Source organism: Pelecanus crispus, chromosome 12 (assembly GCF_030463565.1).
Source record: "Pelecanus crispus isolate bPelCri1 chromosome 12, bPelCri1.pri, whole genome shotgun sequence".
NCBI classification, from domain to species: Eukaryota; Metazoa; Chordata; class Aves; order Pelecaniformes; family Pelecanidae; genus Pelecanus; species Pelecanus crispus.
In genome coordinates this window covers 9,357,406-9,370,311 of record NC_134654.1, presented here as the reverse complement: position 1 = coordinate 9,370,311, position 12,906 = coordinate 9,357,406, and the positions used below count along the sequence as shown (strand labels likewise).

Here is a 12,906-nt window from a genome sequence, read left to right as displayed (position 1 = left end):
AGCTCTTCTGTCGGGTTTTTACATTCAGTGAAGGATGCCTGGGGGTCTCCTGCCTGCCCCGCCAGAGCTAAAAAGGATGCATTTCAATTATCCCATTTTGTTTGTTCGTTAAACGATGCCGTAAACCCCCAGAGCCGCAAAACTAATCCTCTCCTTTCCTCCTCGTGGCCCTGCTAGTGGAAACATGCTGCAATCCCTCCCGGGCCCAGCCAGCTCGCTGTTGTTTGTCTTCCAGTTGGGCTTCAGCTGGAAGATGAACATAAAAATAATGCAGGGAGGATCAAGCAGAGGAGGGCCAGCCAGATCCTCAGCTGGGCGAGCTGGCGGTGCTCCCAAGCCAGCGCTGGCAATGCAATCCAGCTGCTGACCTGGCCTTTAATTAAATTAATTAGTTATTAATTAATTAAATTCTGCCATCTTTCCCCAAATCAAGTGCTTGCTGCCTGCCCATCAGTGGACAAATATTACTTTTTAATGACACGGTCAGCATCATGACTAGGAGGCAAAGAGCTGAGCTTTCCTCTGGAGGGGTTTGCAAATTATTAGCAAATTAATTGGCAAATTGTGGGTTTAGGAGGTTATAGCAAGTGGCGAGGATGCTATCAGGCTGCACAACAGGAAAGCGCACCAGGAGCAATAGCTCTGAACGTGCAGTGGACATCCAGGTGACATCCCGGGGAGGGCAGGGACAGCGCGGGCAGGAGGGACTGGCAAATTTTTGCCTGTGCAAATGCAATAAATTTGGCAGCAGGGAGCAGAAAACCTGCTACGCTAAGACAAGAGGGGAATGATGGGTGCAAGCTGCAAGTGGGCAAGCTCTTTAAACCCAGGTGATTTTTGCCGTTTTGTAGCAAGGCGATCAGGTGAGTCCCTGTGCAGGCAGTTGCACAGGGTTTAAATTCGGCCGCAGCACCAGGTTTCTGCCTTGCCCAAAAAGCACAGGCAGGGCATTGCTGAGCGAGCTCCATCAGGTGCTGCACCACCTGCCTGCTCCTGCTTTGCTCGGGCAGCGTTGCATCCTGTTTTCCTCTCTCCCTTGGCTTTCGGCACGGGGGAGACTTGCAGTGCTTGGGTGATCAGCGCATGTTTAATAGCTGGCTAACAGCAGCTGCCAGGTCCGTATGTCTGTCCTGCGCTGTGTGAGTCTCTTGGGATGCTATCTCACTATCTACCCTTGAGCAGATGCTACCCCCATGGCACCAGGGCTCGATGCTGTCTTAGATGCTGGCAACAGATTTTTCATCTGCAGGTTGAGCTAACGTTTTCAAACCCTTCCCGCCTTTCCCAGGAGGGAAGAAGAGCTCTTTGCTCCCTTTAAGGTGCTCTGACTCCTTCGAGCAGCTGCAAAGTCTGAGGGAAACATTTGGGGGGGGTGGGGCGGGGTGTCTGTGAGTCCCCATGCTCAGTACCGCCCAGCTCGGCCCCCCAAAAATGGGTGCGATGGGGAGTGGGGCAGGTCTGGCCGGACAGCAGATGTTGCACGCCGCATCCAAGAACCTTCGCATCTGCAGCTGGAATAAATGGCTGAGCGGTGGAGCGGTGCCAGCCCTCCTCCCGCTGTGCTCGAGGGGGGGTTTACGAGCCCTGGGAGGAAGCGCTCGTTAAAGTCTGGGATTTGAGACGATCGTTAGCGGCCAAGCCGGCAGTGTTGTGTAACGTGAGGTAAGGTGCTGCGAGCCAGGGCGCTCTCTGCCTCAATATTTCCGAAGTGGGGGAGCGCGGTTGCATCCAGCCGATAAGGGAGCAGGAGGAAGAGCCAGGAGGAGGAAACCCAGTGGGAAAAGCAGCTTTACATGGGTTTTTTAAGGAAGCACATGCGGCTTGGTGGGTGGGGATCAGTGGCTGTCAGTTGATAGGGCTGCTTTCACCCGTAACCGCTGTGCCGTGCCAGGATACCCATGGATGGCTGTTTGTCTCAGCCAGGTTTTCCAGCGTCAACAGCTTCCAGTCGGCCCATGGAGCCGTGAAACGGGGTTAAGAGTGGCATTGGGAGGCTCGGGCTGCTCCAAAATGGGGATGTTCTGGGGGTTTTTCAGGGAAGAGGCAAGATGGGGGTGCTGTGGGGGTTTTGCAGGGAAGAGGAGAGACGGGACGTGGCGGGGCAGGTGATGCGGGGCAGCAGGCAGGGCCACGCTAGTTTTTGGCTGGAGGGCAGAGGGTGTGATGCTTGCTGCCCCAAGGACCGTGCACCTATGCCTCTAACCGTGGCAGCTCCGCTCCAAAAAGAAGGGAAAAGATACCTGCCCTCCTGCCCGCTTGCTGGCAGGAGGAAGGATGCGGGTGCTCGCTGCTTGCGACGGTTTAAGGGGGTCCCAGCCGCAGCGGAGGAGTGCATGTCGCTGCAGAGGTGCGGCTGGGGCAGGTGGGGTGTGGGGGCTTGCTGGGAGCACACTTGGGTCCTCTGCTCACCTGGCTGCCCTGTGCGGAGCTCCTGCCTTTGCTGCTTGCCCTGGCAAACCTGGCTTGAACCACAGTTAGTTTTGCTCAGGTGGCAGCTGGGGAAGGTGATGGGCAGGGCTGGCAGGCAGCTCACCTGCCCCGGCAGCATCCATGTGCAGCAGGGAGCGGGCAGGACTCTCCTGCTGAATTTTGTACAGGGAGGTGATGCCTGAAACATGTGGTCGGTCCATGGGAGAGGGTGGAGGGCGCCTGGCATGGCACGAGTAACCTCTTTGGCCTCGGCACTACTGCCCGCTCCCTGGGCTGGCTGCTTTTGTGCAAGGTAATCCCCTAAAATTAGAAATTCCTCAAGATCTCATCTCTGCACTGCTCGATGTCTGATTGCAACTGGTGGTGCCTCTTTCCAGCTTTCTTTTTTTGACTTGTAAATTATAGACATAGAAAATTAAGCTTTAAATGCAGAAAGGAGGCATCCCAGGGCAGGACCCTGGTTTGCCATGGGCTGGACCCCTTGCTGCTGCAGGCTGGGTGCTGCTGTGTGCCTGCACTGCAGAGGGACATGGTGATTCTCAGCAAAAACCAGTCCCTGCCCTGGGGACCGGACAGTTGAAATAGAAAACAAGGGGAGACAGCAGGAGCAGAGGTACAAAACAGTGACCGCAAGCCTTGGGGCAGAGCCTGGCTGTGCTGGTGCATTCAGGGTTTGCTGTCCCCCTTCCCTGTGGCACTGGGCACTGCTGGTCCCACCTGACGGAGCTGCTCTGCTCTTGCCCTTGTAGTTGGCGACAAGGTGCCAGCGGACATCCGGATCATCGAAATCCGGTCCACTACCCTGCGGGTCGACCAGTCCATCCTCACAGGTGCGTGCAGGCGTGGTGGGGTGGAGGCAGCTGCTGAAGGCAGAGCTTTCCCTCTGCCGTCTGCCCCAAGGCAAATTTTGGGGCTGACACTGGGCTAAGTGCTTTGCTGGGGTGGGAAATGGGTGGGAGAATGAGATTGAGGACCTGGGGAGGTCCCAGCGTCATCTAAAAGTCATGGCATAGGTGAGATGTGCCTGGTGCTTGGGCATCCCTCCTGCAAAATGCATAGCATGGGGCTTTCCTGTGCGACACGTGGGGTTTCGTGAGGGGCTCTCAGTCCCTGCCCACGCTCCCCCCGTGCAGCCGTCACACGATGACCGCTGGTGCATGCAACTTCAGGGAGAGATGACAATATTTGGGGCTTTTTTTTAAGCACTGGAAAAGCCCTTAAAGCTGATAATCTATGGCATTTCAAAAATTCTCTCTCTCTGCTGTCAGGGAAGGCTGGTGAATGATCAGCTGACCAAAAGGGCTTCCAATATTTCAGCTCTCGTGCATGATTTTGTAAAGGCATTGAGTTAGGAGATGGCAGCAGGGAAGGAAAAGCAATCAGAAAAAATGTTAACAACACAGGGAAAGGAGCCCAGTCTCCTTGAAAAGTAGCTTTGCATTAACTTAGTTCTCCGAGGGCAAAAGGAGATGCAGCAAAAGGGCAAATCTGCAAAGAACAAAATATAAGCCTTCAGCAGAAGGGCTTTGGGCGCCTTTCCTGTTGGCCCTACGAACCCCATCTGACCGTGCAAACCCACGCTGCAAGCCAGTGGGCTCCCTGGCGCAGGGATTGGGCCCCATCCCATGGGGCTGTATGGGAGCTCGCAGCTGCTAGTGATCTGCACAGGTAATTTTTCTGCAGCCCTCATCTTCAGAGCACCTTGGCCCAGCTCTGACATCCCCATGATGGATGTTTTGATGGTTTGGTGGCAAAGTGCTGCTTTAAAAAGCTGCAGGGGCTGTGATGCAAGCTCGTAACAGCGTTGAGCGGAGGCTGGAGAGGAAACACGGGTGGTTTATCTCCCCCCTCTTGTTTTGGCAGGGGAGTCTGTGTCGGTGATCAAACATGCTGACCCTATCCCTGATCCCCGGGCTGTCAACCAGGACAAGAAGAACATGCTTTTCTCTGTAAGTCCCTTACACCTGTCCCCACCTCTCCTGTGGTTTTGCAAAGAGCCACCAAGTGAAGAAGCTGATGGATACAGGAGGTCTCTGAGCAGGGAGCAGTAAATACATGCATGAGAAAGACCCAAATCCATAAAAAGAGACCCGAATCCATAAAAATGAGAGCCTGCTTCCACAGGATTTCATTTGGGCTGTGGCACATGACACCCTTAAATGCCTTGGGTGATCTCAGCGGGTTTTCCATCAAGTAGGATGCGTTCCAGACAGGGAGAAGGTTTGTGGTTGAGCCTGGAGCTATTGCAAGTTTGGGTTTCTGCCTTGCTCGTGCTCCTCTCAGGCAGAAGCCAAGTCCTTGAGGGGCAAGAGAGCTTTCAGGAGGGGTCTCCTGCTGCTTTAGGGTGTATTTATATAAAATCCCCATTTTCCCCTTAACCAAGATCTCATGTTCTCATTTCACAACAAGCAACCCATTTCCCTGCTCAGACCAAGAGGTTTCATGCCCATAGATCCACTCTGGCCCCTTTCTTCCCTCCCAGGGCACCAACATTGCAGCTGGAAAAGCTGTAGGGGTCGTCATTGCGACAGGGGTGTACACTGAGATCGGGAAGATCCGAAACCAGATGGTGGAGACAGAGCCTGAGAAGACACCCTTGCAGCAGAAGCTGGACGAGTTCAGCCAGCAGCTCTCCAAAGTGATCTTCCTGGTGTGCATCGCCGTCTGGGTCATCAATGTCAGCCACTTCAGCGACCCTGTCCATGGTGGCTCCTGGTTTCGGGGAGCCATCTACTATTTCAAGATTTCAGTGGCACTGGCGGTGGCCGCCATTCCTGAGGGCCTACCAGCTGTCATCACCACCTGCCTGGCACTGGGCACGCGCCGCATGGCCAAGAAGAATGCCATCGTCCGGAGCCTGCCCTCAGTGGAGACCCTGGGCTGCACCTCTGTCATCTGCTCCGACAAGACCGGCACCCTCACCACCAACCAGATGTCTGTCTGCCGGGTGAGTGCCAGGGGCGTTTCAGGTTTTGGGGTGCAGGGGGGATGCTCTGTAAGCCCCTGAGCACTCTACATCGCTCCATCCCCATCCTGGGGTGATGGTCTTTGCTGTCCTCACCAGACTTGTTTCATGTTAGGAATTTGAAGGTAAGCATGGAAGATGGTTTAGAAAGCCCTGAGCTTCCTCTCACCTGACCAAGGTCAATAAGGTTAATGGCTTCTCTTGGCATGGTTGTAATTAGGAAACTCACTTTTCTGAGCACACCAGTTGGGGGTGCCGTGTTGCAGACTTACTTCAGGGCTCCCTCTCCAGAGAGCATTTCTTTTTGCTGGGATCTGGTGTTGAGACAGAGCTCCTGGAAAAGCCAATGCAGTCAGCCCCTCTGCTCTTTTGCCTGTTTTCCCCCTGTTTTTAACCAAACCAGTGAGAAATCCCAGACCAGGCAAAATTACAAAGCCTGGACCTATGAGGCCAAAACTTGGAGGGTCAGTGCAACACATGGGTCCATCTGACCATGATGAACTCATGCAGAAATCCAGGGGTTAAGAGAAGATGCCCGTGACCTGGTGAAACGGTGCTTCGGTTACCCATCCTCGCCTGGCGGAAGGTCTGCCATCGCAGTTGTGTGCAGCTGGGCTCAGACTGAAAAGCACTTCTGACGGAGGGAGCCCTGGGGTGGTTTGGTGAAGAGGTCGAAGGCTCCTGGTCTACCAAAGAGCTTTGCTCCTGCGTGCCTGACCATACGGGGAGGTGACTGGTTAGGAATGCCTGGACCATCCAAGTACTTCTCAGTTTCCCCATTAATCCTCAAGTCTCAGGAAAGCTTTTTTTCATGGCCTTGGCACGTCAGTTTTATAGGAGAACCTTGGAAAATGTGTTGCTGTGGGGAAAAATGGACCTGGCCACCGTCCCTCCTCTCTGACACTCGGGTAGTGTGGTGGGAAGCCATGACCGTGTTGCAAGCTGGCCATGGGTTTTGGCCACTGGTTTGCTCAGCACAAACTACAAATGACTGGAAACATCTGATATTTCTGCCCTGTAAGTGATTTAAAACGAGACACTGCTGGAATGAAGCAGTGACCAGGCTGCCCACATCTTGCATGAAGAGAAGGTTCTCACCAGCCCTTCCCAAAAAGCAGCCCAGGGGACACCAGCAGGTCCTGCCCCGGGGCTGTGGGGATGTGGCCGGCTCATATCGTGTTTGCCATCCCTCCGGTTTCTGGTACTGAGCCCACGGTGATGTTGCGGGTGGGTGCCAGAAACACAGCTCTGCCGGGACGGGGTGATGCCTCCTGCTTATCAGCTGGGCATTCCCAGGCATGTGCTCACACCGCTTTCATATTAATAACAGGAGTTATTTTTATGGGCTGATTTTCATGCCAAGACAATGGCCAGTTTGTTCCTAGCTCTTCAATTTTTGGGTTTTCATTTTTGGGCTGTTGGGACAAAGTGGCCAAAGCACATGCACTCTGGTGGGGCTGCAGCAGTGTGAAGCTCAGAGCGGTGCGTGCCACCCCGGCTGAACCATGGGACACCACTGATTTTCTGCCCCTGGGATGGAGGGAAGTGAGTAAAGGGTGACCCCAGCGTTTGGGGTCTCTAGCTCTGCAGACTGCAGAAGGAGAGGTAGGACACGGTCATGCCTTCCCCAAACCACTTCCGACTGGAGGATCTGCTCCTCGAGCTAGGGCAGAAGTGCCACCGTCTCCCGCACTGTGGTGCGGTCGGGAGAGGCAGGATTAGTGATGCTGAGACAGGGAGAGGGCTTGAGGGGGACGGAGTGGGGCAGCAGCACTCATGAGGTTTTTAGCTTCAATCAGCCCTAACTTGGCCCAAGTTAAAATTTGCAAAGCAGCACATTGGAAAAAAAAAAAAAAAATTCAGTTCAAAACTCCATGTATCCTCCACCCCGCCTCCCCGCAACCCCCTTCTAATATCCATGTTATTCACTTGGCTGAATCCTGACTCCCAGGGCGTGATACCGAGAGCTAGGCTGGCCTCAGGACACACAGACACGGCTGTTAATGTTTAACGGACAGGGATTCCCATGTTGACGCAGGCAGTACGGAGGCTGCCGGCAGCTCTGCCGAGCGGCGGGTGGGTAAATATTTGCGCTGGGCGGCTGTTGGCATGTCCTGGATGTGCTCCGGCACCGAGCAGCCAGCTCAGCTACAGGGGTGCAAAAGCCACGAAAGCCTATCAATATTGATAACCTGGAAAAATGTATTAATTGAGTGCAATTTAATTAACGCACACATTTAATTTGGGTGAGTGCAGCTGCTCAGCCACAGGGTATGCTGCCGAGTGATGCTTTCCCTTTATGTCCCGCTGCCGGCGTCAGGTCTGTAGAGCTGTAAAGTGACTTTTGAAAGGCTTCGCGTCTGTTTTAAAACCCTCAGCTGTTTTTTAAGGGCTGCACTGCTGGCTCTGGGTCCCGCTCGGTGCCCAGGACTCGTGGCCAGGGTGCACGCTGAGCCGGCTCAGCAGGATGCAGATGGGTGCCGTGCGGTCAGCAGAGGCGAAGCGGTGCCCCCCAATGCCCATGGGTGCTAAGTGCCCACTGAAGGGCTTTGTGCCGGGGGCCTTATCCATCTGGGATGGCCAAGACTTTGGTGTTTTTGCTCTGGCCTTGAGCCTACCAGAGGTTACAGCTCTGGAGTAATGCAGTAAAGTCACAAACCCATTTAGTAAATCAGGTTAAACGTGTGGTTCGTGTCATTCACCTTATGGTCAACTGGGGGTCTTTGAGACCGCCATCCCACCCAGCCCATGGTGTGGAGCAACCAGGGTCAGCCTCCTCCCAACCATTAAATAACCATTAAATAACCATTAAATAACAATTAAATAACCGTGCAGATGGGAGTGATGGGAGTCTGGCAGGGGGAGGAGGCAGAGAGGCATTGTAGCTCTGCTCTTGCACATTTAAATCAGTCTTCTAAAAGTGGCGGCACCCTTTTATGCACCATAACTTAATTTCCCAGGAGCACAAGGGTGGCGTTGGAAAGTCAGGACCCGAGGCGGAGATGCGAGTGTGGCTGTGTGGGCTTGGGGCTGCTGCTGCATCGGGCAGAGCAGGACAGGGCTGGAGCGGGGAGATGCTGGCACCCTGTGTCCAGGAGAGGGAGGCGGCTGGTGACGTTTGGCTGTCTCTGAGATGGCTGGTGTTTTGGGGAACAAGGGCAGAAAGGGGTTTATTTTCAATAAACCGTGTAGCAGAGCCTGGGTGTGCAAACTCCCATCCCCGGTGCAGCCGCCCAGGAGGTGTGCGGGCACTATTTGCTTTTCAATCTCCAGGACACCATGCCTCGATTTGGCAGGTTTGTCTATCTAAACCAGTCACTAATTAATGGGAGACCTTGCTGGGGGTTTCCCAGGGGCTGTGGCCGAGCCACCGGCTGTGCCAGCTGCCGGTGGGTGCCTGTTGGCTGGGGCTGCTTCCAGCGCAGGAGGAAAATGATGCTTATCTGTGGGCTGATTGATGGGTAAATGACTGATGATTACAGCCTCTTACTATTCCAGACAGCAATCCTATCTTGTCTGCATTTTGAGAAGTAATTTTTTAAAGATATTACAGAAAATACAGAAATGTGGAGATGTATCCTTTGCATCTCTCTTCCCTGCAAGCCTGCAGCCAGATGCCCTGTGCTGCTCCAGGGACGGTACATCCATGAGTGCCCTTTGCTTTCTAAAAATACATGCCGGCAGCATCCGGCTCTGTGATACAGTGCCAGGGCCAGGCGAGATCTGCGGGGCAGGAGAAGCTCTTCATAAGCACATAGTAACGTTTTTCTTTCCCACTCTCCGTTACATTAAAACCCCCAATTGCTGGCATGGTTTTAAGAAGGTTAAGGGCAGGGGGGTGAGCAGGGGGAAGCCCTGGGGGGTGCTGGCTGGGTTCCCCTTGCTGGATGCTGGAGCTGGTGTTCACCGTGGCCAGGCAGGGGGTCAGGCAGCCCCTCTGTGAGCAGCTCTCTTTGGCAGCCTCCCCAAACCGCCCAGCCAAGCTGCGGCACACAGCTTTGCCACCTCCTCCTATTGCTCCTGTTATTATTTTTATTATTTTTGGGATGGAATCCTTACTTATCCTCTTTACGGATTAAGACATAGCTATTTCTTCCGGACTGTTTCCACTGCCTGCAAACGTGCCCCTTTTTCAGCCTGGCAATCTGCCGAAACATCACGCCAAAAAACCTGCAAACACCTTTGCAATGCCCTGGCCGCCCCCTCGTTCTGCCAGTCACGCAAGCCGGGAGCAGGCAGGAAATTTGATATAACCTCTGGTTGCTGTGGGTTACACAGCACCTTTTTAAATAGGCATGGAAAAATAAAGGGCCTGGAATGATTTTTTTTTTTTTCCCTTTTCCTTTTTTAATAAGAAAGTTGCTATTGTGAAAATAGTAATTGTTTTGTAGTCATGAGCGTTTGAAAACAAACAGGCCCATATCAGGCAAAACCACCAGTGGCTGGGGTGGATGCTTTGAGATTTTGTAATAAATAAGAGTCCGGTTGGCATTTCTGAGTGCAGGAGTCCATTTTCTGAAGAGACCAGGAGACTTTGGCTCTCTGGAAGGTTGATGGCATTGGACGTCTCAAAAAGAGCTAAAGGATGCTCACCCTTCAAAAGTCCCTTTTGGTATTGCAGAAGCCTCTGCTTTGGGAAATTTCAGCCACACTTGGCCTCTGTTCCTGGAGTCCGTCATCTCGGGGCAATTCAGTCACCAAAGGAGACACAATGTGTTTCGGCTCTCTTTATCGAGATCCTTCATGCTTTTAGTGCTTGCAGCTCCTGCCAGAGGAGCTCAGTGCCTCAGCGGAGAGCCTGGGATGTCCTGAGTCTTTTCTGCAACCCTTTGGCTTGTGGTTTTCTTTAAAACCCTTCAGGGATGCTGAGGGGCCTCAAGGATGGGCTCTGGGAAAGGAGCTGAGGGCAATAGCCCAGTAAACGGGGTATCTGCAGATAGTTACGAAGCTGTGGGGATGTTGCTTTGGGCTCAGAAGTATTTATGTAGGATACATATGCTTTGAACCTCCCGCTTTGATTTGCCTAAACCTGTGAAATACAGAGGTGAGAAAACCCACAGAGGTGAGAAAACCCGCCGAGGTGTCCTGGTGCTAAACTTGCCATAAATGTGCTTCCCCGAGCTTGACCGTTTTTCCTTGGTTTGGCCCTAAGATTGTACCCAGGGATACCAGGCTGCATGGGGAGGTCTTACACCCACCGGCCAACGTGGCTGCACTGGTGGGGTGTCCTTGTATTATTAACAATAATTAATAATAATAGTAAATTAACCTCTGTTAGTTGCTGGAGGAAGTGCGGAGGGGAGGGAAGTGGATGGTACCCAGAGCCATTGCATCTCTGGTGCTGAATGATGCTTCCCGATTTCTCCTGGGGAACATCTCAAATGAACAGAGGAAAATAAATAGGAAAAATAAATTATTTGAGACAGGGTGGAGACGGAGAATTGCCCCTGCACCCACTTTCCGGAGCCATCAAGCAGGTCTGTAGAGCTGAAGGCATCACTTTCCTGCAGCCATCCTCCCTCCTGGCTGCTCCCCGCAGGCGCTTGCGGCTGGGGAGACTCATTTGTCAAGCCAATTTTATCTATCTATCTATTTATTTATTTATTATGTTAGGTTTTGGCTTCAGTGTGGGTCGTAAATAGTGATTAAGCAGAAACGAGCATTGCGAAACTGTCGCCCTGGCTGGGGTCAGGCACTGCTCTTGCTGCCACTGGAGGTGCCCCGAAGGGTGGGCTGTGCAAGGGGAGATTAGGAGAGCCTGGGGAGAAGGGGGATTTTGACTGTATTTTCATTATTTTTGGTTTTGTTGCTCTTACTATAGCAGCAAGAGAGAAACTGGAAGGAGTCTGAAAGGCAAAAATCACTAAAAATAGAGTGTGTGTGACTTCTATGGCTCCCCGGGGCTTTATTATTGAGCTGCACTCTGCCAGTGCCTGGAGCCAAGCTGCGATCCCGGTAACGCACAAGGCGAGCTGGTGGCTGAGAGCTGGCTGGAAAAGGGTGGCGGGGGCAGCCCCTTCCCGCAGCTCCTGGCTGGTCAGATCCTGCCCTGCGGAGGCTTTCCAGGGCAGCCAGGGCAGGAGCGGAAACCTGGACCCAGCTCTTTCTCTGCTCCAAGAAAAACACAGGCACCTTCTTAGGAACTGGCTTGGCATCGCTCCTCTCCGGTGGAAAAAAAGAGCTGGAGGAGGTGAACATGAAAAAGGCAGGGGAGAGCTGGAAGGATTTGGGGATGGCCAGGAGCGGTGGGTGACCAGGGAGGAGGCTGAGCCCGGCGCCGGTGCGGCCATCGCTGGGACGGTACCAGCTGGCAGGTCTCCAGGCTGGGCGTGTGGGTTGTACCAAAAATCACTGCCTAATGCTCTGTCTCCATCTTTCTCCCTTGCAGATGTTCATTATGGAGAAGGTGGAGGGCACCCAGTGCAGCCTGCATGAGTTCAGCATCACAGGCTCCACCTACACCCCCGAGGGACAGATGTGAGTGCGGGTCTCCTCTGCTTTGCGGGTGACACGGGCTGGTCCTGGGCTGGCAGCACGGTCGGGGGGAGGTGGGACGGTCGATCTCATGGCCGTAGCTGGGGGACCCCAGGCTCACCCCCCGAGCTGGGGAGAAAGAGGGGTTTTCCACGGCGGTTTGCAGCCACACTGAACCCTGCCTATGGACATACCCACTGGGGGCTGGTTTTTGGCCACACTGGGCTTGCAAGCATCAGGTGGCTGCCCTTCACTTTCGGTGAGAGCCACGGCAATCATTTCACCATCCCTCGTTGCCGGCTCCTGCCCCACACGATGTGGGGGCCGCACGCCCTGGCTCCGCCTGCCGCCCTCCCACTGCTCAGCAAAGGGGCTCCCGTGCGCGCGGCTCGACCTTTGCTAGCAAGCCAAATAAAATGAACCTGCATTGAAGCGGAGAAGACAGCAAGGGTGGCAATAGCAATGAACAAGGCTTTTTGCAGTACATGCTCATTCTCCAAATTTCTGAAGCCTGCGCATTTTTGGTATCAGCCAGCAACTGTTGCCCCTGCCCCCAGCAGGACCCAGGGCCAGCAGCTTGTCTGGGAGCCGCGCCACCGGCAGTGTGTGGAGGGACTTGCAAACGGCTGCAAACCCTGTCAGGAAAGCGCTCCCCGAGCCCCACGTCCTCGGCAGGGACAGCCGAGATGGCTGCTGTGCCTGGGGCACGGTCCTGCTGATGTCAGGACACGTTTCAGGGGAGCTGTGGGCTTTGCTGAGCTGCAGCCAAGGGTGGGGAGTGGAAGCCAGGGGCTTTTCTCTGGTGCGTTATTACACAAATGGGGTTTTCTGCTGTTGTGTTTGTTTATTCCCCCTCCTTCAAAGGGAGGTGATGCTCCCCAGTGTGGGGAAAATCTGGGAAGGAGGAAGATGAGAAGCTCAGCCAGTGGCTGGAGCACTCTCCGCTCCCCTTCGCTTTGCTGTGTGATCCCAAGCACGTTCTTCACCGTGGTCCCTTCTGCTCATCTGTGGAGCGACTATAATTCATCCCAGCCTCA

General features: G+C 53.9%; 1 protein-coding gene across 4 annotated transcripts in view; it reads left to right on the top strand.

Annotated features, from left to right (window-relative positions):
• Positions 1-12,906, top strand: part of ATP2A3 (ATPase sarcoplasmic/endoplasmic reticulum Ca2+ transporting 3) — a 60,592-nt gene that overhangs the window by 26,081 nt on the left and 21,605 nt on the right. For all 4 annotated transcript variants that reach the window (XM_075719549.1, XM_075719547.1, XM_075719550.1 and 1 more), the window contains exons 6-9: positions 3,180-3,260; positions 4,294-4,379; positions 4,913-5,377; positions 11,784-11,872. In XM_075719549.1, coding sequence (XP_075575664.1) covers positions 3,180-3,260; positions 4,294-4,379; positions 4,913-5,377; positions 11,784-11,872 — 721 coding nt within the window. The remainder of the gene's footprint in view (positions 1-3,179; positions 3,261-4,293; positions 4,380-4,912; positions 5,378-11,783; positions 11,873-12,906) is intronic.